Below are 21,726 nucleotides of genomic sequence, written 5' to 3' on the forward strand. Positions count from 1 at the left end.
GGGAAGTGACAAGGACACTGCATTTCTGGCAAGAGCAAACAGAATTTTTAGGATTTGGTGAAAATCTTGGTCTACAAAAAAGAAAACTAATGCAGCCACCGCATCTATTTACTATAACTGCAATATATTACATTTACATTACATGTTCTTGAGTTTAATTCCCCTTTTAGGGCCCTTTCACACCAGAACCTGATAACCCACGTTCTGTGCACGTTTCCTGCACAGCATTCAAAACACTCTGGGTGTGCGATCATTTGCAGGTGTCAGTGTAATCCTAATGACACCCCAAACACAGATTGCCTGTATTGGATCGCATGTTACCGTAGTACCATGCGATTCATTTGCAGTGTATTTTTTTAAAGTAGTGCATGCACCACTTTGGGTACAATCCAGTGCAATTTCAGCCCATTTAAATGAGTAGGCTGAAAATCGCTTCACATGGAATCGCACAGGAACACACTCAGAGTTCCTGTGCTGTTCCAGTGTGAACTGGCACTTACTGAGCAACCAACATTGGGCATAGCATGGCACTTGTGATTGGTGTTCAGCAAGACACACAAAGCAAATGAAGGGTCATTTACTCCCGATTTTAGAAATCATAAACTGACTTAGCAAAATGTTGCTACATAGTAGGTGAGGTTGAATAAAGACAATAGCCCATCCAGTTCAACCTGTGTAGGTGTGTGTGGCCGTAATCATCTCTCATACCCCTGAATGTTCTGATCCTTGAGATGTACGTCTAAGAGTCTTTTGAAAGCCACCATACTACCCGCAGAAACTACCTCTTGTGGTAGAGAATTCCACAATCTTGTAGCCCTAACAGTAAAGAACCCCCTGCGTTGCCTGAGGTTAAAACGCCTCTCCTCTAATCGCATTGTATGCCCTTGAGTCTTCATGCAATCCTTTCGACTGAATAGCTTTTTTTCATTGCTGAGCTCACCATTGAGGTATTTATAAATTGCTATCATGTCCCCTCTCAGGCGTCTCTTCTCCAGGGAGAATAAATCAAGCGATTTCAGACGCTCTTCATAATTAAGGTCCTTCAATCCCCTAATTAGTTTAGTTGCCCTTCTCTGGACTCTCTCCAGCTCCAACACATCCCTCCTGAGGACTGGCGACCAGAACTGGACAGAATACTCCAGATGCGGTCGGACCAGAGTTTTATAAAGTGGTAGGATTATAGTTCTGTCTCTGGAATACATCCCTTTCTTTATGTAACGGCCAGATTCAGAAACATTTTTAGGTAAATGAACACCTTGAACATTATAGGAAAGGCCATATTTGTTTAAAGTGGGCCTTAAACCTAAGGAAACACTCTGCCCAAAAGTAGATATCACAAGATGCCCACTTGTACTATTTATTAGTCAGAAAAGCCTATTCTGTGCCCTTCTCTGATTTTAGTTTGTGTATGACTGGGGCATTACTTTTTTTTTTTTCCACTTATCTCAAAGTAATTGGAAATATGAAATAAAAAGAACATTTTATCAATCTGTTTTTATATATTGGATTTTTTACTTCAGGTGTTCAAGAGATAAGACTGAAAACCCAATGGTGCAGCTGTTCTATGGTACATTTCTTAATGAGGGATATCTGGAAGGTATGCTCTCCATATTGCTTGCAGTAATTGGGCAATGTGAGAATAAATACAGTGGACATTCTTATTACGCAGCATTAGGCTACATTTTACTATACATGTGATATATTTATACATTGCCTGACACAAGATAAAAAAATATTTTAAGGTTCGGGCAGTTCTTGATATTGACAATGTGATAGCTGCCCACCTCCCACAATTGTTTCAGAAAAAAAAAAAAAAAAAAAGAAAAACATGAATTTAAAGGCTAAGTTCACCTTCTGAACATGTTACACTTGTATTTAAGTTGTTGTAACATGTTCGGCAACCCCCCCCCCCCCCCCCCGCTCCGCCAATATCACTATGACAGGGGGTGGGGTTCTTCTCCTCTCACCCGCTGTCAAATTTTAAATTTGGCACGGCTGTGCCAGCTCCGTCTCCACAGTTACATCATTCAATTATAGGAATCTGTGTGCTGATCAGTGTGGTCATAGTCCAGTCACACCGCCTTCAGCTTGCAAACTGACAGCCTGTACAGAGATATGGCCTGAAAGCTGGAGGGAAAGTGTGCAGGAGCCTTAAATTGCACCCCCTGTTTAAAAAATAATAAATGTGTTTCTCTTTTGTTCATTGACGGACACAGCTTCTGATTTTCTTAACCATTGGGTTACACTGCCCCCTACGGGAGTAGAACACTAGGTGGAAAAAAGTCTGGCTACACCTATAGTTGGTCCCAGGGGGTATACTCCCTCTTTCTTCTATAGGTACTAGGTTTTTTTCTGCCTAGTCAGGAGTAGAGACCTAGTTCCTTGCTGGGATCTTTGGTCCTGGCAATTTTTCTTTTTAGATAGAATTATTCCTCCTGTTTTTTTTTTTCCGGTGAGATCTACGATCAACTGTCGAACTGGGCTGGGCTGGATAATCTAGATCCAGTGGTCACCCCAGTCTGGCCAGTGCACGTTAAACGCCTCGCTAAATCGCATACGACTGGGTTTCAGCCGGTGTCGCAGCGTTCCTCCTGTCAGACAGCCCCCCCATTCAATTTCGATGACGAGGAGTTTCTGTCTGGAATGGTGCACGCTTGGTGAATAGCTGTCCCCCTCTTCCCCTGTAGGGTTTTGGGGTGGGGGTGGGCATGGGCCTCTCCCTCGGACGGTCAGACCCCCTGGTTTCCCCTCCTTCCCATTAGACCTCCCCCCTGTATTCTGATGTAGCCCCCCCCCCCCCCAGTGTAGTGGTCGGTGCTGTTGTTGAGGCATGGTGCTGTAATGGTGGTGGGGGAAGGGGGGGGTGGGTACACCGCCAACAACTGGGCGATCAGGTGGGGGAGGGGAAGGGGGGGGGGAGGGAGAGGGACTGTACCTGTGTGGGTGCTCTGTAACCGGCTCCCCCCCTTCTTTTAGGGGTTATTTCTGGGCCCATTCTTCTCGGCTCACAAGAAATGTTTTCGTCCCTCAGGTCCCTTGAAAAGGGTTCAAAACCTTTCAAGTTCATAACCCCACTGGGCAGGGGCTGGCCTGCGAGTTAAATGCTTCGTGAAGTCGCATACGACCGGGTCTTGGCCCGAATCACAGCATTTCTCCTGGCCGACAGCCCCCCCATTTTGATGAAGAGGAGGTTCTGTCTGGAGCGATGCCCGTCTGGTTCCTGGTATTGTAAGAGACTGTCCCCCCCCCCCCCCTCCCCGTGGAGGGTTTTGGGGGGGATGTGGGCCCCTCCATGGGAGGGTCGGACCTCTGGGTTCCCTTCCTTCCTGTTAGGCATCCTCCATTGGTCTGGTGGTGCCTGTGGGCCATATCGCCCCCCTTTACTGGGGTGGGGGCAGGGTGCTGTGCTAGCAATAGGGGCGGTGCCCTGCCAGCGACTTGGCGATCAGCTGTGGGGGGGGGGGGGGCTGTCCCAGGGACCTTCAATATTTTCCACCTGGGCTACTTGTACCACCTCCTTCTGTGAGCGGAGTCTCCTCCTGCTCTGGCGGAAAACCTGGAAATCACTATACGAACTCTGAGGAAGTTCAGTTGGATTCAGAATTTTCAGAAGTCTGCTCTGGTTCCATCCTCAAAGCTGGACTATCTGGGTCTGACTCTGGACTCGGCCTTAGCCAGAGTGCTCCTTCCTCTGGACAAACTCCAGAAACTGCAGGCTGCGATTCATCTGCTGCTGTCCAGCAGATTGTCACCCCTCCGAACTTGCATGTGGGTGCTGGGCCTGATGGTGTCTACCTTTTGCGGGGGTTCCGTTTGCACAGTTGCATACAAGGTCTCTGCAAAGGGAGATTCTGGCCAAAAGGGCAAGACTCTTGCAGTCTCTGGACAATCCGATCTGGCTGATCCGGGGAACGAAAGAGTCCCTGATATGGTGGCTTAATTTTCCAGTGATTCCGCTGGGCAAATTCTTCCTCCCCTTGTATTGGACAGTGGTCACCATGAATGCCAGCCTGTCTGGCTGGGGAGGCATCCTCAAAAAAAATTTTGCTCAGGGGATCTGGACACTGGAAGAGTCCAGACTCCCGACCAATGTCTTCGAACTCCGAGCGATCAGGCTGTGCCTGGAACAGTGGACGGAACGTCTTCAGGGATGTCCAGTGCCCATTCAATTGGACAATGCCACGGCCGTGGGTTATGTCAATCCCCAGGGGTACACAAGAAGTATACTGGCGGCTCTGGGGGTAGCCAGCATTCTAAGGTGGACAGAACAGCTCATGCCAGCCCTCTCCGCTGTACATATTCTTGGGGTGGAAAACTGGGAGGCGGATTGCCTCAGTCGGCAGTCGTTGTACCAAGGGGAGTGGTCCCTTCATCCGGAGGGGTTTCATCAGTTGTGTCTCCGGTGGGGCATTCCCGAGCTGGATCTGTTGGTGTTCCCTCTCAACAGAAAGGTGCAGAGGTTTGTGGCTCACGGGATCCTCTGGTGGACGCCACAGAAGTGCTGGTGGCCCCGTCTGATTTTCCACATTTCCTCCTCTCAAGCTTCTGCCAAGACTTCTACGCAGGATTGAGGTAGAAGGGGTTCCGGTTATCTTAGTGGCCCCGGACTGGCCTCGCCAGCTTGGCACGTCGATCTGGTGCGGCTGGTCACTGACGTTCCTTGGAAGCTTCCTCTCAGGGAGGATCTGCTCTCCCAGGCCCAATCTTTCATCCCACTTTACAGTTGCTGGCTTTGTCAGCTTGGCTGTTGAATGCCATGTGCTGATGGATAGAGTTTTGTCTAATTTGGTGATTCCAACGCTGTTAAAAGCTAGGAAATCTATTTCTAGGAACATCTACCATTGTACGTGAAAGATGTACATTGCATGGTGTGAGTCTCTTAGGGTTCATCCTCGTTTTTTGTCAGTGGCTCAGATCTTGACCTTCCTTCAACGGGGGTTGAGCAGAAACTGGCCTTGAGTACCTTGAAGGGCCAAGTGTTGGCCTTAGCGGTGTTCTTTCAACTGCCCTTGGCCACACACTTCCTGGTGCGTTCTTTTCTTCAGGGAGTTAGGCACTTGGCTCCTCCAGTGCCGTCTCCGTTACCGCCTTGGGATCTCAATTTGGTGCTCTGTCCTCCAGAAGCCTCCTTTGACAATCTTTAGGAGATTCCCCTGCTTACGCTGTCCCAGAAGGTGGCCTTTTTGGTGGCTATCACCTCTGCACACAGGGTGTCAGAATTGGCAACGTTATTTTGTCGTTCACCTTACTTGGTGGTTCTTCACCTCTGTCTGTCGTTCCTTCCAAAGGTTGTCTCTGATTTTCATTTGAATGAAGACATCGTGTTGCCTTCCCTGTTTCCCAGGACAAAACATCCTTAGGAAATTGCTTTGCATGCCTTGGATGTGGTCTGGGGAATAAGGGTGTACCTGGCAGCTACGGAGTCGTTTAGGAAATTAGACTCACTATTTGTGCTCACGGATGGGCCTCGGAAAGGTTTGTCCGTGGATACTTTCACAAAGTTCTATAAGGTGGATATGTTGGCATCTACGGGTGCTTCCTTTGGGAGCAAGGTTTTGCAGGCTGCTGTTTAGAGGACCTGGTTCTCTGGGAGGGTGTAGGGTTTTTTCTTTTTTTTTTTTTTTTTTTTTTTCAGGCGAGCTCCAGTTGTTTTGTTTGAGCTCCTGCTTACCTGGCTGGCTATAGTTAGCCTTGGAAGTTTCTTTTTCACTGTTCCCACCCCTCATGTTTGACACTGCTTTGGAACTTCCCAATGGTTAAAAAGATCAGTAGCTGTGTCCATCTATGAACATTAGAGAAATGGATTTTACTGTAAGTCAAAAATCCAATTTTTTTTTTATCTGCAAAAAATGCGCATCTATTTTATGGTAAAAGGTGAACTTAACCTTAAGGCCCAATGCACACGGGGCGTTAGAAAAAACGTACGTCAAAGTTAGTTCTGACGCCGGAAAAAGCAGCTGTAAAAACGTGCTTTCAGTAGCTTTTTCCATTGGCGTTATTGCACGTTTTGCCACGTTGCTTTTAGCAGCGTTTTTTTTTCTTCCATTCAAAATCAATGGTTCCCTATGGGAGCCTATTGATTTGAATGGAGGTCGCACCGCAACACCGCAAGTCGGATCCGACTTGCGGGGTGACGTGCGCTGTGGGAATCTTGAGGGGGAACTCCACGCCAAAATGTGAAAAAAACGGCGTGGGGTCCCCCCCCAAGGTTCCAAACCAGGCCCTTCGGGTCTGTTATGGAATTTGAGGGTAGCCCCATGCCGAAAAAACGGCGTGGGGTCCCCCCCAAAATCCATACCAGACCCTTATCCGAGCATGCAGCCTGGCAGGCCAGGAAAGGGGAGGGGACGAGCGAGCGGCCCCACCCCCCCTGGACCACACCAGGCCACATGCCCTCAACATGGGGGGGTGTTGGTGCTTTGGGGCAGGGGGAGCTCTGCACCCCCCACCTCAAAGCACCTTGCCCCCATGTTGATGAGGACAAGGGCCTCATCCCCACAACCCTGGCCGGTGGTTGTGGGGGTCTGCGGGCAGGGGGCTCATCGGAATCTGGAAGCACCCTTTAACAAGGGGGCCCCCCAGATCCCGGACCCCCTCCCTATGTGAATGGGTATGGAGTACACTGTACCCCTACCCATTCACCCCATAAAAGGCAGTGTATGGAAATAACGACAAGAGACGTTTTGGAAAGTTTATTAAAAATCTTCATCCGACTCTTCTTGTCTTCTCCTCTCCGGGGTCTTCTCCGGGGTCTTCTGCTCTTTTGCTGTCCGCCCTTCTTGTCTTCTCCTCTCCGGGGTCTTCTCCGGGGTCTTCTGCTCTTTTGCTGTCCGCCCTTCTTGTCTTCTCCTCTCCGGGGTCTTCTGCTCTTTTGCTGTCCCCCTCTTCTTGTGTTCTTCTCTCCGGGGTCTTCTGCTGTCCCCTCTTCTGCTGTCCTCTCTTCTTTTCTTCTCCTCTCCGGTCTTCTGCTCTTTTGCTGTCGGCTGTCGGCTGTCTTCTTCCTCCGGTCCTCCTCCTCCGACGTCTCCGCTGATTATGCCTATCTCCGGTCTCTTCAGCTTATTATATAGCCATTAGGGGCGTGGCCCCGATGACGTCATCGGGAGGCCCCGCCCCCTCATGTCACATATGACGTCATCTGTGACATGAGGGGGCGGGGCCTCCCGATGACGTCATCGGGGCCACGCCCCTAATGGCTATATAATAAGCTGAAGAGACCGGAGATAGGCATAATCAGCGGAGACGTCGGAGGAGGAGGACCGGAGGAAGAAGACAGCCGACAGCCGACAGCAAAAGAGCAGAAGACCGGAGAGGAGAAGAAAAGAAGAGAGGACAGCAGAAGAGGGGACAGCAGAAGACCCCGGAGAGAACACAAGAAGAGGGGGACAGCAAAAGAGCAGAAGACCCCGGAGAGGAGAAGACAAGAAGGGCGGACAGCAAAAGAGCAGAAGACCCCGGAGAAGACCCCGGAGAGGAGAAGACAAGAAGGGCGGACAGCAAAAGAGCAGAAGACCCCGGAGAAGACCCCGGAGAGGAGAAGACAAGAAGAGTCGGATGAAGATTTTTAATAAACTTTCCAAAACGTCTCTTGTCGTTATTTCCATACACTGCCTTTTATGGGGTGAATGGGTAGGGGTACAGTGTACCCCATACCCATTCACATAGGGAGGGGGTCCGGGATCTGGGGGGCCCCCTTGTTAAAGGGTGCTTCCAGATTCCGATGAGCCCCCTGCCCGCAGACCCCCACAACCACCGGCCAGGGTTGTGGGGATGAGGCCCTTGTCCTCATCAACATGGGGGCAAGGTGCTTTGAGGTGGGGGGTGCAGAGCTCCCCCTGCCCCAAAGCACCAACACCCCCCCATGTTGAGGGCATGTGGCCTGGTGTGGTCCAGGGGGGGTGGGGCCGCTCGCTCGTCCCCTCCCCTTTCCTGGCCTGCCAGGCTGCATGCTCGGATAAGGGTCTGGTATGGATTTTGGGGGGGACCCCACGCCGTTTTTTCGGCATGGGGCTACCTTCAAATTCCATAACAGACCCGAAGGGCCTGGTTTGGAACCTTGGGGGGGGACCCCACGCCGTTTTTTTCACATTTTGGCGTGGAGTTCCCCCTCAAGATTCCCACAGCGCAAGTCACCCCGCAAGTCGGATCCGACTTGCGGTGTTGCGGTGCGACCTCCATTCAAATCAATAGGCTCCCATAGGGAACCATTGATTTTGAATGGAAGAAAAAAAAACGTATAACGTGGCTTAACGCACGTTAAGCAACGTTATAGCAAAGTTATTCAGCTTTTAGCAGCGTCAGGCGTTTTTAGCGCTGTAACGCTGGTCCTCAGAACGCGCAGGTGGTGGGTTCTTGTTGCAGCCTAAAAACGCCTAAGCCACTTACAGCTCAAAAACGTCTGAGTGTGCATGAGGCCATAGAATAACATGGAGAGGCGTTTTTAGGCTGCAAAAAGAAAACGCCTGACGCTGCTTACAGCAGCGTTAAAAACGTCCCGTGTGCATGGGGCCTTAGAGGTGAAAAGTATTGCATGGTAACTGTTGGGTGTTAATACCTATATTGTGTTGTGTTTTTTGTTTTTTAATTTATTTCATACATTTTCTCCTACTTTTATATGCATATCAAATTGTTCACCAAACATGACAGGGAATCCCCCCAGCAGAGCGCAGGCAGCAAAATATAACCTAATAGGGGTTTTAACGCTTTCCTATTTTATCTGAAACTAAAAACCAAAATCTTTGGCTTTACATATAAATGGAAACATTTTGTGAATGCAGTTTCATTTGCATGGTCAAACTTTAGAACACCGGGCAACTGTGTATATGTAAACCTGCAAATTGTGTTATGACATAAAATGTTTTTATTTTTTATTTATAACAGATAAAGCATTCTCCAATATTGAGACCTTTGGGCAATACCCCTTGCAGGTAAATGGCTTCAACAACCTAAATGAGTGCCTGGAGGCAGCAATGTTGGAGAAAGATCTTGAGCTCTCGCGGACAGGGCAAGCAGTGCAATACAGGCAAGAGGTTGGTATTGTCTTGCTCAGATCATTGGGTACCACACTGCTTTGTTTGTTAGTGAGCAATGTTCATTTTTTATTTTCCCTGTTAAATGTTTTCATTTTGTTTGAGTCTTTATTTTTGTTTTTTTGTTTTTTTTCTCTCTTTTCAGCGCTGGTTTACAAAACTTCCCCCGGTGCTAACCTTTGAACTTTCTCGGTTTGAATATAATCAGTCTTTGGGACAACCAGAAAAGATCCATAATAAACTTGAATTCCCCGAGATTATTTATATGGACAGGTAAAGCATATCTGATATGTTGTTTACCAGATTATCTTGTGAAATCGTGTATTACTATATGTTAATACAAATGGGGTGCTTTGAGACTGTGGATCATTTTAAAGAGTGCCTTGACTGAAAAAAGGTTGAGAAACGCTGCCGTGGACCAGTTGTCTCCAAACTGTGACCTGAATATGGCCCTTTGTTTGCCTATATCCAGCCCTTGGTGTCAGTGGGAAAAAATAGTGCCTTGTATCAGTGGGGGGAATAGTGACCCAAGGATGGGGTGATATATCTTTCACAGACCCCAACAATAGGGCACTTTTCTTTCCACTGACACCAGCAAAGTTGTATCAATCCCACTTGCACCAACAATGGGTCACAATTCCTCTCACTGACACCAAAGATGGGGCACTATTGCTCCCACTGACACCAACAATAGGGCGCTGTTGCTCACACTGACATCAGTGATGGAGCACTATTGTTCCTATTGACACCAATGATGGAGCACTATTCTTCCTATTGACACCAATGATGGAGTTGTTCTTCCTATTGACCAGTGTCAGCCCATCCATTAGGCGCCCCTCCTATCCATGCATTCGGTCCCCTAATCTACATGCAGGGCGCCGGATGCATGGATTCCAATAGGGGATTTTTTTTTTTTGAAGCACGTGATTAGAGCCAGTGTCTCTAATAGGCTTCAAAAAAGGGTGGGCTCGGGGCGCAGAGCACTGTGCCCTGAGCCCACCTAAATGTATGGCAATGGTGAATAAATATTTGGTATTGTCACACTGATTCTCCTCCAAGCCAATCAGAAGGAGGGTTGTGAGACCACTTTCCCGATTGGGCAAAAGGAGAAGCGATCTTACATACGGCTGGGGGAGAAGCACAGCGGCTCAGCCATCCAGCACTCCACGGCTCTGACAGGAGAAAGGAGAAGGTAAGGAGGCAGGCCAGCGCAGGGGGGGTGCGTTGGTTTGCTGCCCCCCCCCTTCCCGAATTACCGAGTACCAGCCACCACTGCTATTGACACTAATGATGGAGCACTATTCTTCCTATTGACACCAATGATGGAGCACTATTCTTCCTATTGACACCAATGATGGGGCACTTTTCTTCCTATTGACACCAATAATGGGGCACTTTTCCTCCCTCTACTGACCACAGGCGCTATGCAATTGTTTTTCTCTCACTGATCACCAAGTCTGATACATTGTTTAATCGCTACAGCCTGGCCCTCCTAATGTCTGAAGGACAATAATCTGGCCCTTTTCTTTAGAAGGTTTGAGGACTCCTGACCTAGACTACACAAACAATAGGTTCTGAAAAAGTAACATTATCACTGAAAGAGATAAGTGAACCTGTAAGTAAACGCACAGTAGATGAAGAGGTAGACACATTATTTCTTGTATTGAGTTTAAATATAATATTCCTTCAATATGCCATTTTTTTCTTCTGTTGCTATGTATGGTTAGATAGTTCTTTCCATTGAGTTCACACTGAGTGTCTGGAGACATCAAGTAATTGAGCCTTTATTTACAGGTACCTGTACAGAAACAAAGAGCTCATTAGGAAGAAGCGGAGGGATGTCAGGAAACTGAACAGGCACATCGACTACCTCCATCAGAAACTGGAAAGGTAAAGTAAGGTTAATAACTATTTCCTGCGCTAAGCACGGTTAAAGAGCCCACTGAGTGGTTTTGTCCTTTTAAAGATCTTGTAGGTAATGCAGAAGTGTTTAAAAGAACATTACTGAACCCTGTCTGTTCTGCACTGAAAAAAAATGAAATGTGTAGTAGAAATCTGTGGTGCGGCTGCTCAGGGCTTGTGAAGTATTTACTATTTCTGGGGCTCCTTATCTCCTAATAGCGCTGGTCCCCTGAACTGAGCCAAACATGGGGGGGGGGGGGGGTGGAGTATCCACTACACACAGGTAGTAGAGTCTGTCTAATTCTCTGCAGTACAGTTCTCGAGGGCGTGATGGGGATTTCTAACATGAAAGTGAACTTTTAAAAGGTAACTCCAAACCTATATTTAAAAAAAATGCTATATGCTTTAAAAAATTGGCAAATTTTATTTTTACCTTTTTGTAATAGTTCTTAACCGTTTGCCGACCGCTGCAAGTACATATACTGCGGCTGTCAGCCCCAGCCAGGCAAAGTGACGTACCAGTACGTCACTAGCTTGTGAGCCAATAGCGGGCGAGCACGCGCGTGCCCCGGCTCGTTCCCTAACAAGTCAGTGCGTGTGACCGGCGGACCCGATGTCCGCCGGTCACTCGCGATCGTTCGCCGTGAAGGGAGAAAGGCAGGCGGCTAATGTAAACAAAGCCGCCTGTCATTCTCCCCTGTGTAAAAATGGAGATCAGACGGTTCTACTATGTAGAACCGTTGATCTCTGTTCTTACACCAGTAGCCATGTCCAATCACAGTTAGAAACACGCCCCTAGGGACATACTTTACCCCTCTTTCCCCAATAAAGTTAACCCCTTCCCTGCCAGTGTCATTTTTACAGTAACAGTGCATATGTATAGCACTGATTACTGTAGTAATGTCACTGGTACCCCCAAGTGTCAAAAATGTCAGTCAAGGGTCCGATCTGTCCGCCGCAATGTCGCAGTCCCGCAAAAAAATTTGCAGATCGCCGCCATTACTCGTTTAAAAAAAAGCAACAAAAATGACAAAAATCTTTCCCTTAGTAAACACAATAACTTTTGCGCAAACCAATCAAAATATGCTGCTTGTGATTTTTTTTATCAAGCATATGTAGCAGAAAACAAATTGGCCAAAAATTTTGATTTTTTACATTTTTTTGGGAAATTTCATTTAAAAAATTTGAAAAATATTGTTATTTTTGCACAATTGTCGCTCTTTTTTTGTTTATAGCGCATGATCAAATAATCGCACAGGTGATCAAATACCACCAAAAGAAAGCTCTGTTTGTGGGAAAAAAAGGGCGTCAAATTTGTTTAGGTACAGCGTTGCACGACCGCGCAATTGTCCGTTAAAGTCACGCAGTGCTGAATCGCAAAATAGGCCCTGGTCAGGAAGGGGGTAAAATCTTCCGGGGCTTAAGTGGTTAAAGGTGAATTCCAGGAGTTAAGCCAGTTTGTAAAAAGTGAAGGCGCACATTGAGTTAAAGTGATACTAAACACACACTGTTTAATTTACATTGTCCCATCTGTTTCTGTATGTGGATGATGGCACTGTAATTATTTTAATTTAAAAAAACATCTAAGTACCTTTTTCCTAATCGATAGACAGCTGTCACCTGACTCAGATCTTTCCCAGCCTGTCTGCAGGGAATCATAAGCAAAAGGAGCTTCTAGTCCTCGGCTACTGGTCAAATGTTCAAAAAAACAAAACAGCCTTTGGAATACAGAGTAAAAATATCAAACTGTTTTAAATTGGCATACAAATATAGATTTAAAATCAAATCTTTTTTATTTTGTGGAAATAACATGGTGTGGACAGATTTCTGCCAGTCACAGGCTGTGTCACGCCCCTCCATCCTGTGTCTTAGAATAAGAGGGAGATGAAGCCACCTTTAATCTACATTTAATACCCCACCCCCATTGTGTTTCGCTGGATAGTGGGCAGAGAGGAGGGAGGGAGTGGGCTGTCATTTACCACTGTGCATACACCCACATTTGTGATTCTATAGTCACATTGCCTGCTCAGATTTGATAGGAAGGAAATGCTCCGCATAGAAACTCGCTGAAAACTGAGCATGTGCAGAGTTGCCACAACCGCTGCAAAATCCCTAGCTGAATTGGGGACAGGAGCAGAAGGCGGAGACAGAGAGAAGCAGTGACTGAGTATAAAAAGCATACAATACACCATTTACTCATAGAAAAACACATTGAAAAAAGTGAAGATACTCTGTGAGTTAAATAAAAGAGAGGGAACAGAGCAGCGCCACCTGAGTGTAGTATTAAAACAATCCTTTATTGGCATAAAAGGTAATGCACTAAAATGAGTGATAGGAAAGCAGGCTTTACTGAAAGTCATCTGATCCACTGCAGGGGAGGCAGGAGAGGTGTAGACAGCCCTGGGTCCTGGCTGTGTCAGTGGCTTCTGGCACTTCCTGGTGTCCTGTCGGCGTCACAGCTTCTCCCTCATCACATCCGGTGGAAGCGGGGTGGTGCTAGCGTTCGAGGCATGTGTGCCCCTTCTTCAGGCATTGTCACAGTGCCAGAAGCCACTGACACAGCCAGGACCCAGGGCTGTCTACACCTCTCCTGCCTCCCCTTTAGTGGATCGGATGACTTTCAGTAAAGCCTGCTTTCCTATCACTCATGTGAGTGCATTACCTTTTATGCCAAAAAAGGATTGTTTTAATACTACACTCAAGTGGCGCTGCTATGTTCTCTCTCTTTTATTTATCTACCATTCAGAGTCCCCTCCTAACTCTAATAGAGTCGGCGACCACCCAGCCATCCATCTCTACATAGACTCTACTCCATGGACTTTGTATCTATATACACCTGAAACATTTATCATTATTGTGTTTTTTATCAATATTTTTTGATTCTCTATATCTGCTTTTATATCTATTGTTTACATTTGTTTTTATGATTTTCCCCTCACACTGTGGGTTTAATAGCGCTGGTCCAGCATCTGTTATATATTTCTGTACTCTGTGAGTTAAGTCTGAGTTGCTCCATGTCGTATCTGACAGGTTTATTGCTCTGCTGGGAACTACACTGAGGGGAGGGTCTGAGAGAGAGAGAAGAAAGGCACATAGGGCAGCTATACCCGCCCTTCCCCTTTGCTGCCTAGAGACGCCCTTTAAGGTTTCTGAGATTGGGCAGGAGGAGGGGAGGGGCAGGCATTGCAGGTGCAGCGACTCTCCTGTTCAAGATGCATAGCTAAGTAAGATTAGCTTCGCTCTCCTGGAACTACAGTGATAGCGGTCTTCCAGGAGTGTTGTAAAGCTGTCAGATATAAATAGAGCTAAACCCAGAAGTGTTTTTCACCTTGCTGCATTCAACTCAGTGTGCCCTATTTTTTTACAAAGGAGTGGAATTCCTGGAATTCAGCTTTAAATCAGAAGTCTTTTCCTCTTTAAACGTGTACTTTTGTAGAAAAAAAAAAAAAAAATTCCTTCATCTTGGTGTAGATGCACTTTTTGCACTCCTACACCAGCATGTTGCTGAATGCACCAATAAAATAAAATTGCCCATGGCGAATGGGGGTTCAGGAATATAGCATACTTACCTTATGCTGGCTTCTGTCTGATCTGTCTAGGGTGAGGGTGACATTAGCAGGTGGACAGTGACGTGTTGGTTGCTAAATTTAATAGTAAGGGAAGAGATTGGGATAACATGATCTAGACAATGTCATGGATTTCACTGACCTTGAGTCATTTGCAGAAGTTGTGTGATTGTTTGAATAAGTCACGCATGTTCATGCAGTTGGGTGAAGCATTGATATTGTATAGGAGACACCTACAGTCAGAAATATATTTTAGGTTCCTAAATTTGAAAAAGATAAAGAAAACCCTCCAAATGCTCACCTCTGACCCAAAGTGATTCTCCTGTGGGTCTGATTCCCACTACTTTCAGGTAAAACTAATGGACTGCAAATGTTAAAGGTAGAAGCATGGATTATGTGGCTCTCCCTGATCAGTATGACAGTGCGTCTGCCTTTAAAATTTCTAGTCCCTTGTCCATGACTTTCATCTGAATGTTACTGGAGCAATACCTTGTATATCAGACCTAGAGGAACCAAAAGGAGAGATGTGCAGGGTCAAGCTCACCACTTGACCCATCACAACTCCCCCGGTGCTTTTTCCTCCATGACAGCTGACATGAAATACCAGGAATTGGAGCTTGCATTGAGCATGGACGCCCCCCTCTGCCCCAACGTCATATGCCAATATCCTTCACCATGGCTGCAGTAGAAACATTGGGGATCTCTTTAAAATGTCACAGCATTTTTCGATAGCTTTTATGATGTGCGTTTAGTATTACATGATGTTTATACCGACTCAGTCACTATGAGATTTGTTTTCTGTATTCTGCAAATAACCTGACAACTCTGAACATGCTCAGTTTTCATTGAGTTTCTATGCTAAGCATTTCCTCCCCATCACATCTGAGCAGCTCATGTGACTATAGAGTCTCACATGTGTGTGTATCCACAGTGGTAAATGACAGCCCACTCCCTCCCTCCCCTGTGCCCACTAACCAGCTAAACACAATAGGGGCGGGATATTACATATGGATTGAAAGTAAGAACAGAGGAAAAGTGCCTCGTAGTGCAGCAAGAACAGTCTTTTTTTAGTATTTTACCCATGTAGGGTCCGGGATCAGCTTGCTCTAGCGACGAACCATTTTGGGCTTTTTAAATTGCATTGTAGCCGTTTCCCTTATAGAGGGATTTTTCCTTTGCGCCTGCTATACCCCCTCCCTTTTTTATTGCATGTAGATTAATGATGGCTTCACCTCCCTCTTAATCTAAGACACAGGCTAAAAGCCTGTGACTGGCAGAAATCTGCCCGCACCATGTTAGTTCCGAAAAATAATTAATTTGATTTCAAATATATATTGTAAGCTAATTTAAAACGGTTTGATACAAATTTATTTTTTCTCTGTATTTTAAAGGCTGTTTTTTATATTTTGAACATGTGACCAGCAGCAGAGGGCTAGAAGCTCCTCCTGCTTATGTTTCCCTGCAGACATGCTAGGAAACAGCTGAGTCATGGGACAGCTGTATATCAATTAGGAAAAAGGTACTTGGATGTTTTTTTACAGTGCCATCATCCATATACAAAAAAAGAATGGACAATGTAAATTAAATGGTGTGTGTTTAGTATCACTTTAAGTGAACTTAGGTGAGGATATCATAGCAGTAAAAGTAAGACTCCTTTGCTATGATGTGCTCTACCTATACTGATTGCAGGCCATCTGCCTGAGCAACCTCTTAGCTGGAGTCCCTGAGGGTTATTAGTACATAGGGGGGTTATTTACCCTACCACCATCCACCCAGAACTGAAAATCCGACTTGTGCAGATTGTGCATTTACTGCAGAATAGTTGCTCAATGTCTGTAACATTACATGTCAGTTAGGTTCTACTACATCGGTCAGCAACTTGACTATGTAAAAGAATAATGTAGTTATAGAATTTTAACATGCGTTTCTACTGGACAGATACCTGAAGTATGGCTCTGGCCCCAACTGCTGTCCTCTGCCTGATATGCTTCGATATGTGCTGGAGTTTGCTCACGCTAAATCTGCTGCAAGAAGCCATGCTGTGGATTTGACACGGAGCGCCGAGACTCCAGCAGATGACACTACTTCTCCTGACTCTCAACCACAAGAAAATGGGTAATTTCATTTATTGTAAGATGCAAACCTATAAAATAGATGTTCGAGCTAACCTTGTAAATGAGTACTGCACAGCCAAAAGCCATTTACTTGATGCTATTTGCAGCGGATTACAAAACCTTATCTTCATTTGTTTTCTAGTTTGTTTTATGTTTTTATTTTACTGTGCTCTTTAATAGGCCAAGATTAAAGTTAGAGTGTTAAAAATGCAGTTATTTTTTTTTTACCAAGCCGTTAAGCATGCTGCACAATTGTATGGTAGAACAAAGTCATACAAGGTAACTTCTGTTTTGTCTTGTAAGGATACTAATAGATTCTTTTCTTCTTAGAAAAAACATTTCTCTAGCGCTCATCGACAGACGTAGTCCTCGGTGATACACCACCTTCGGGTTATGTTACCTCCGCAGGAGCAGGACTAGACAGGAAATTAAAAAGCTCTGGCCACACCCTAGGGGCAGTCCCAGAGGGTATATCCTCTCTCTCTCTGCCTCAGCAAATCAGTTATTTTCTGTCTAGTTAGGAGTAAGGACCTAGACACCTTGCTGGGATCTTAGGTCCTGGCAAGAATTTTTTCTTAAAGGATTTTTTTAGACAGCTTTTTTCTCCAGTGTTCCTGTGAGATCTTCAAGCAAGAAAGCTGAACTGGGCGACGGGCTGGATGTTGAGATCCGGTGGTCACCCCAGTTCAGCCTACGAGCGCGTGCAGGCCATAGCTCCGCGCTGGGTCGGCCGCGACAAAGTCCCATTAAAGGACTGTCCACGCGAGTTAAACGTCTCGCCGAAACGCCAAAGACCATGAGTCACGGCGTCCGTATCGGTCGACAGCCCTCCCGCCCCGGTGGAGAGGGGTACTGTCAGGAGTTGGTGCCCGCCTGGTTCCGGTATGGTGAGTAGTATGTTCCCCCTTTTTCCCTGACGGGTTTTGTGGTGAACGCGGGCCCCTCTCTGTAATGGTAAGAAAGAGTCCTTTCTATCCTATAACATGTCACAAATCCTCCTACTTTGAGTGTGATTTATGTGTGCAAAAGCCAGGAGGCTTGGCTTGGGAGCTAACAATCTATTGTATACATGTTTTAAAGATGTAATCTGTGGCATTCTGGGAATCTTATGGGTTAAGTATAAGCTACCTACCAGAAGTCACGGACATGTAGACTGCCTTCCAAATCAGATCTCCAGCTATTAGCAGGCCTCCCGAACGGCCACGCGGTCCGCCAGGGCCGGTACCGCCAACCACGCCATATCCCCATGCAGAGAGAGTGTTGTGTGCCCTGCAGCACACAGCTATTCAGTTTAGGCCGCCGCCATTTTTTTTTGCTGGATCGCACGAGCCGCCATTTTGGCGTAGCCTCGTGTCTCCAGCATGGGGGCGGCCATGTTTGAGGTGATCCTACACCTCGTGGAGCTTGGGGGAGGCGCCGGAAGGCGTGCAGAGGGGCGGAGCCGCCTCCTTTCTTCCTGGGCAGCCAGCCAAAAGACTTCCTGTTTGTCAAGACAGCGCTGTAAGCTGTTGCAGTTTAACTCTGAGCATCAAGTGGTGAGCCTGGGGGTCTATCTCTCTCTCTCTCGATCGATAGGGATCCCTAAGCAGGTAACACTAAGGGGCTTTTTTGTGGCGCTGGGGGTCAGAAAAAAAAAAAAAAAAAAAAAAAAAAAAAAAAAAAAGTTTTTTTTCTTTACTTTTGAATTATATTATCCAGGAAGTAACTGGAGTTATTATGGACCCTGCCACACATATTCCCCCACCTGTTTCCCTCGAGGGGGCCTCGGGACCCGCCGGTGCACAGAGTATAGAGTCATTTACAGCAATTTTGGAGTCTATGGTGGCTCGGGTGGAGGCGGCCTTTCAGGGACGGGGTTCAAGGAAGCGACCCCCGCCTACCCCTATACCATCTGACACCTCTGACTCAGATTTCAGAGATGGTCACGGCAGTTGCAGGTTCCTCTGCAAGGGCTGTTATCCCAGGTAAAGCCCCCTCAGACAGTGAGGAGGACGCTTCTTCTCTTGCTATAATTCAGGAAGAAGCATTGGTGGACGCACTAGTTGTGGCAGTGCAAGAAACCTTAAAACTTGAGGCTTTACCGGCAGAGGCAACTGAAACAGAGGCCTTTTGGGACTAATAAGCCCATCAAGACGGCGAAGGCTTTTCCTGTACCTAAATGTTTTGGTAATCAGATTAAAGGAGAATGGGAGCATTCTAAACGTACCTTTACTATTTCCAAGCGTATTGCTAGACGCTATCCGTTTGAGGAATCCATCATTAAGAAATGGACGGTACCACCAGTCGTGGATCCGCCTATTTCCAGGCTGAATAAAGCTACGGTTATTCCAGTGGAGGACACTTCGTCCTTTAAGGATCCGGTGGATCGAAAGATAGAAGCAGAGTCCCGCACTATCTTTTCTCTGATAGGGTCAGCATTTAGACCAGTAATCGTTATTGGTCTAGTTTCCCAGACACTTACGGAATGGGCGAAAATGGTACGCCAAGATCTTGGGGGAAAAGATATTCCCCAGGAGACATCTGATTTGATGGAACAGATCATACAAGGGCTACGGTTTATCTGTGACGCAGCCTTGGACACTACTCCCCTATTAGGGCATGCATCTAAGTTAGCAGTGATCCTCAGACGTGTGCTGTGGTTAAAATGCTGGTCAGCTGACCTAGGTTCCAAAAAGACCTTGACCAATCTCCCCTTTCAGGGGAATCGTCTATTTGGAGCCAACCTAGATGAAATCATTAAGGATGCCACTGGGGGCAAGAGCACTTTTTTGCCACAGGCTGCAAAAGCTAAGGGACCTCGCAACAAGCGAGGACCTTTCTTTACCGCCCATAAAGGGCGCCCGGCTGGTACTAGCGGGAAAGGCAAGACTCCTCCAGGAGGGTTCAAGAAGGGGACCAACCCAGCCAAACCCGAAGCAAAGGAGTACACAGCCTGAAGGTGCGCCCCCACCCGGTTTCAGGGTGGGGGGACGTTTTCACCGGTATTCAGGACATTAGATCGAGCATCAACCACTACTACCGGTGCGATTCTTCCCTTCCAACATTTAAGTACCACAGGAAGTGGTAGTTACCGTTCCCTGAAAAGATCTTTTCCTTTACCTTTTCCTAAGATTAGTCCCGATACCTCACAGGAATCGGATCTGGTTGACCAGATAGGCCAAGTAGCCTCTAGTCGGGTGACTTCGGTCCCTGAGGTTCAACCAGAAAAGATCACCTTTCCTGATAACTATCAGGTATCTGATAAATGTGTGGGAACAGAAAACGACCAGACTTTCTCGGATGGTCGGGGCCAGATAGCTCTAGGGACGCCTGGTTCAGATCCAATCAGCGCCAGTGGTCCTAGAAATTCTAGGCTGGCCTCCTCAAGCCGGCCTGGCCGACTTGGACATGTTAGTCGCAGACGTTCCGTGGGAACTTCGTCTCAGGGAGTGTCTGTGGTCTCAAGGACCAATTTACCTTCGTGCTTTACAGTCGCTGGTTTTAATGGCCTGGCCATTGAGACCCAAGTACTGAAGGACAGAGGTTTGTCTACTTCAGTCATTCTACCCTTATTAAAGCAAGGAAAGCGACTTCCAGCAAAGTCTATTATCACACATGGAAGACTTATATTGCATGGTGCGAATCTTTAGGATTTCCTCCACGTACCTATTCGGTGACTCGAATATTGGCCTTTTTGCAACAAGGGGTTGAGCAGAAGCTAGCCTTGAGCACCATCAAGGGTCAAGTTTCAGCATTAGCAATCTTCTTTCAGAAGCCTTTAGCTACCAAATCCTTGGTGCGGAATTTCATCCAGGGGGTGCGGCACCTGGCTCCTCCAGTCCGCGCGCCCTTACCGCCCTGGGATCTTAATTTGGTTTTGTCGGTTCTACAGAAACCTCCCTTTGAAAACATCAGGGAGATTCCCTTGCTTACTCTATCCCAGAAGGTGGCCTTCTTGGTGGCTATTACTTCTGCTCGCAGGGTGTCAGAACTGGCTGCATTATCATGCCAGTCACCATACCTAGTGATTCATAAGGATAAGGTAGTACTTCATCCTAAGCCATCTTTTCTTCCCAAGGTGGTTTCAGATTTTCATCTGAATGAAGATATTGTACTACCTTCCTTGTGTCCTCAGCCCAAGCATCATCGGGAACATGCGTTGCATTCCTTAGATGTGGTTCGGGCAATCAGGGTATACCTGAAAGCTACGGAATCATTCCGTAAGACGGATTCACTTTTTGTGATCACGGATGGCCCCAGAAAGGGTTTGCCTGCATCTGCCGCGACCATTGCCAAATGGATTAGACAAACGGTGGTACAGGCTTATTCTATTAAGGGTCAGAGTCCTCCGTTCCCTGTTAGGGCGCACTCCACTCGAGCGCTCAGTACTTCCTGGGCCTTTCGCCATCAGGCGTCAGTGGTCCAGGTATGTAAGGCGGCCACCTGGTCGTCGGTACATACCTTTACAAAATTTTATAAAATTGATGTGACGGCATCGGCGGATGCCTCATTTGGCCGCAAGGTTTTGCAGGCCGCAATTTGAGGAGACCGGTGGTCTACCTCGAGGGTTTTTTTTTTCTGTTTGAAAAAAAAAAAAAAAAAAATTGTTTTCTCTTTTTTTGGTTGAGTCTCATCATTAAGGATGAGCATTGTAAACTTCTAGTTGGCACCGGTTGGGCCTTCTAGATTGGGATTTGAGTTCCATTTTCCCACCCCTCAGTTGTGATACTGCTCTGGGACGTCCCGAAGGTGGTGTATCACCGAGGACTACGTCTGTCGATGAGCGCTAGAGAAAAATGGATTTTTGTAAAATCTTACCGTAAAATCCTTTTCTCTTAGCTCATCGACAGACGTAGTCCCCGCCCCTCTGTTTTGGAGTTGGGTTGGGTTAAATTCTCTAAGCACTGCTTTTTCACATAACTGATTTGCTGAGGCAGAGAGAGAGAGGATATACCCTCTGGGACTGCCCCTAGGGTGTGGCCAGAGCTTTTTAATTTCCTGTCTAGTCCTGCTCCTGCGGAGGTAACATAACCCGAAGGTGGTGTATCACCGAGGACTACGTCTGTCGATGAGCTAAGAGAAAAGGATTTTACGGTAAGATTTTACAAAAATCCATTTTTTCTCCTGTCTGTGGGA

At 46.8% G+C, this 21,726-nt stretch overlaps 1 protein-coding gene across 5 annotated transcripts in view; it reads left to right on the forward strand.

Annotated features, from left to right (window-relative positions):
- Positions 1-21,726, forward strand: part of USP28 (ubiquitin specific peptidase 28) — a 159,067-nt gene that overhangs the window by 67,032 nt on the left and 70,309 nt on the right. For all 5 annotated transcript variants that reach the window (XR_014225968.1, XM_082273384.1, XM_082273386.1 and 2 more), the window contains exons 9-13: positions 1,521-1,597; positions 8,881-9,029; positions 9,175-9,302; positions 10,824-10,919; positions 16,436-16,612. Coding sequence is in view for 4 of the 5 variants with exons in the window: in XM_082273384.1 (XP_082129510.1) it covers positions 1,521-1,597; positions 8,881-9,029; positions 9,175-9,302; positions 10,824-10,919; positions 16,436-16,612 (627 nt within the window). In the remaining variant the exon portion in view is untranslated. The remainder of the gene's footprint in view (positions 1-1,520; positions 1,598-8,880; positions 9,030-9,174; positions 9,303-10,823; positions 10,920-16,435; positions 16,613-21,726) is intronic.

This window comes from Pelophylax lessonae (genome assembly GCF_965119305.1).
Source record: "Pelophylax lessonae genome assembly, chromosome: 12".
NCBI classification, from domain to species: domain Eukaryota; kingdom Metazoa; phylum Chordata; class Amphibia; order Anura; family Ranidae; genus Pelophylax; species Pelophylax lessonae.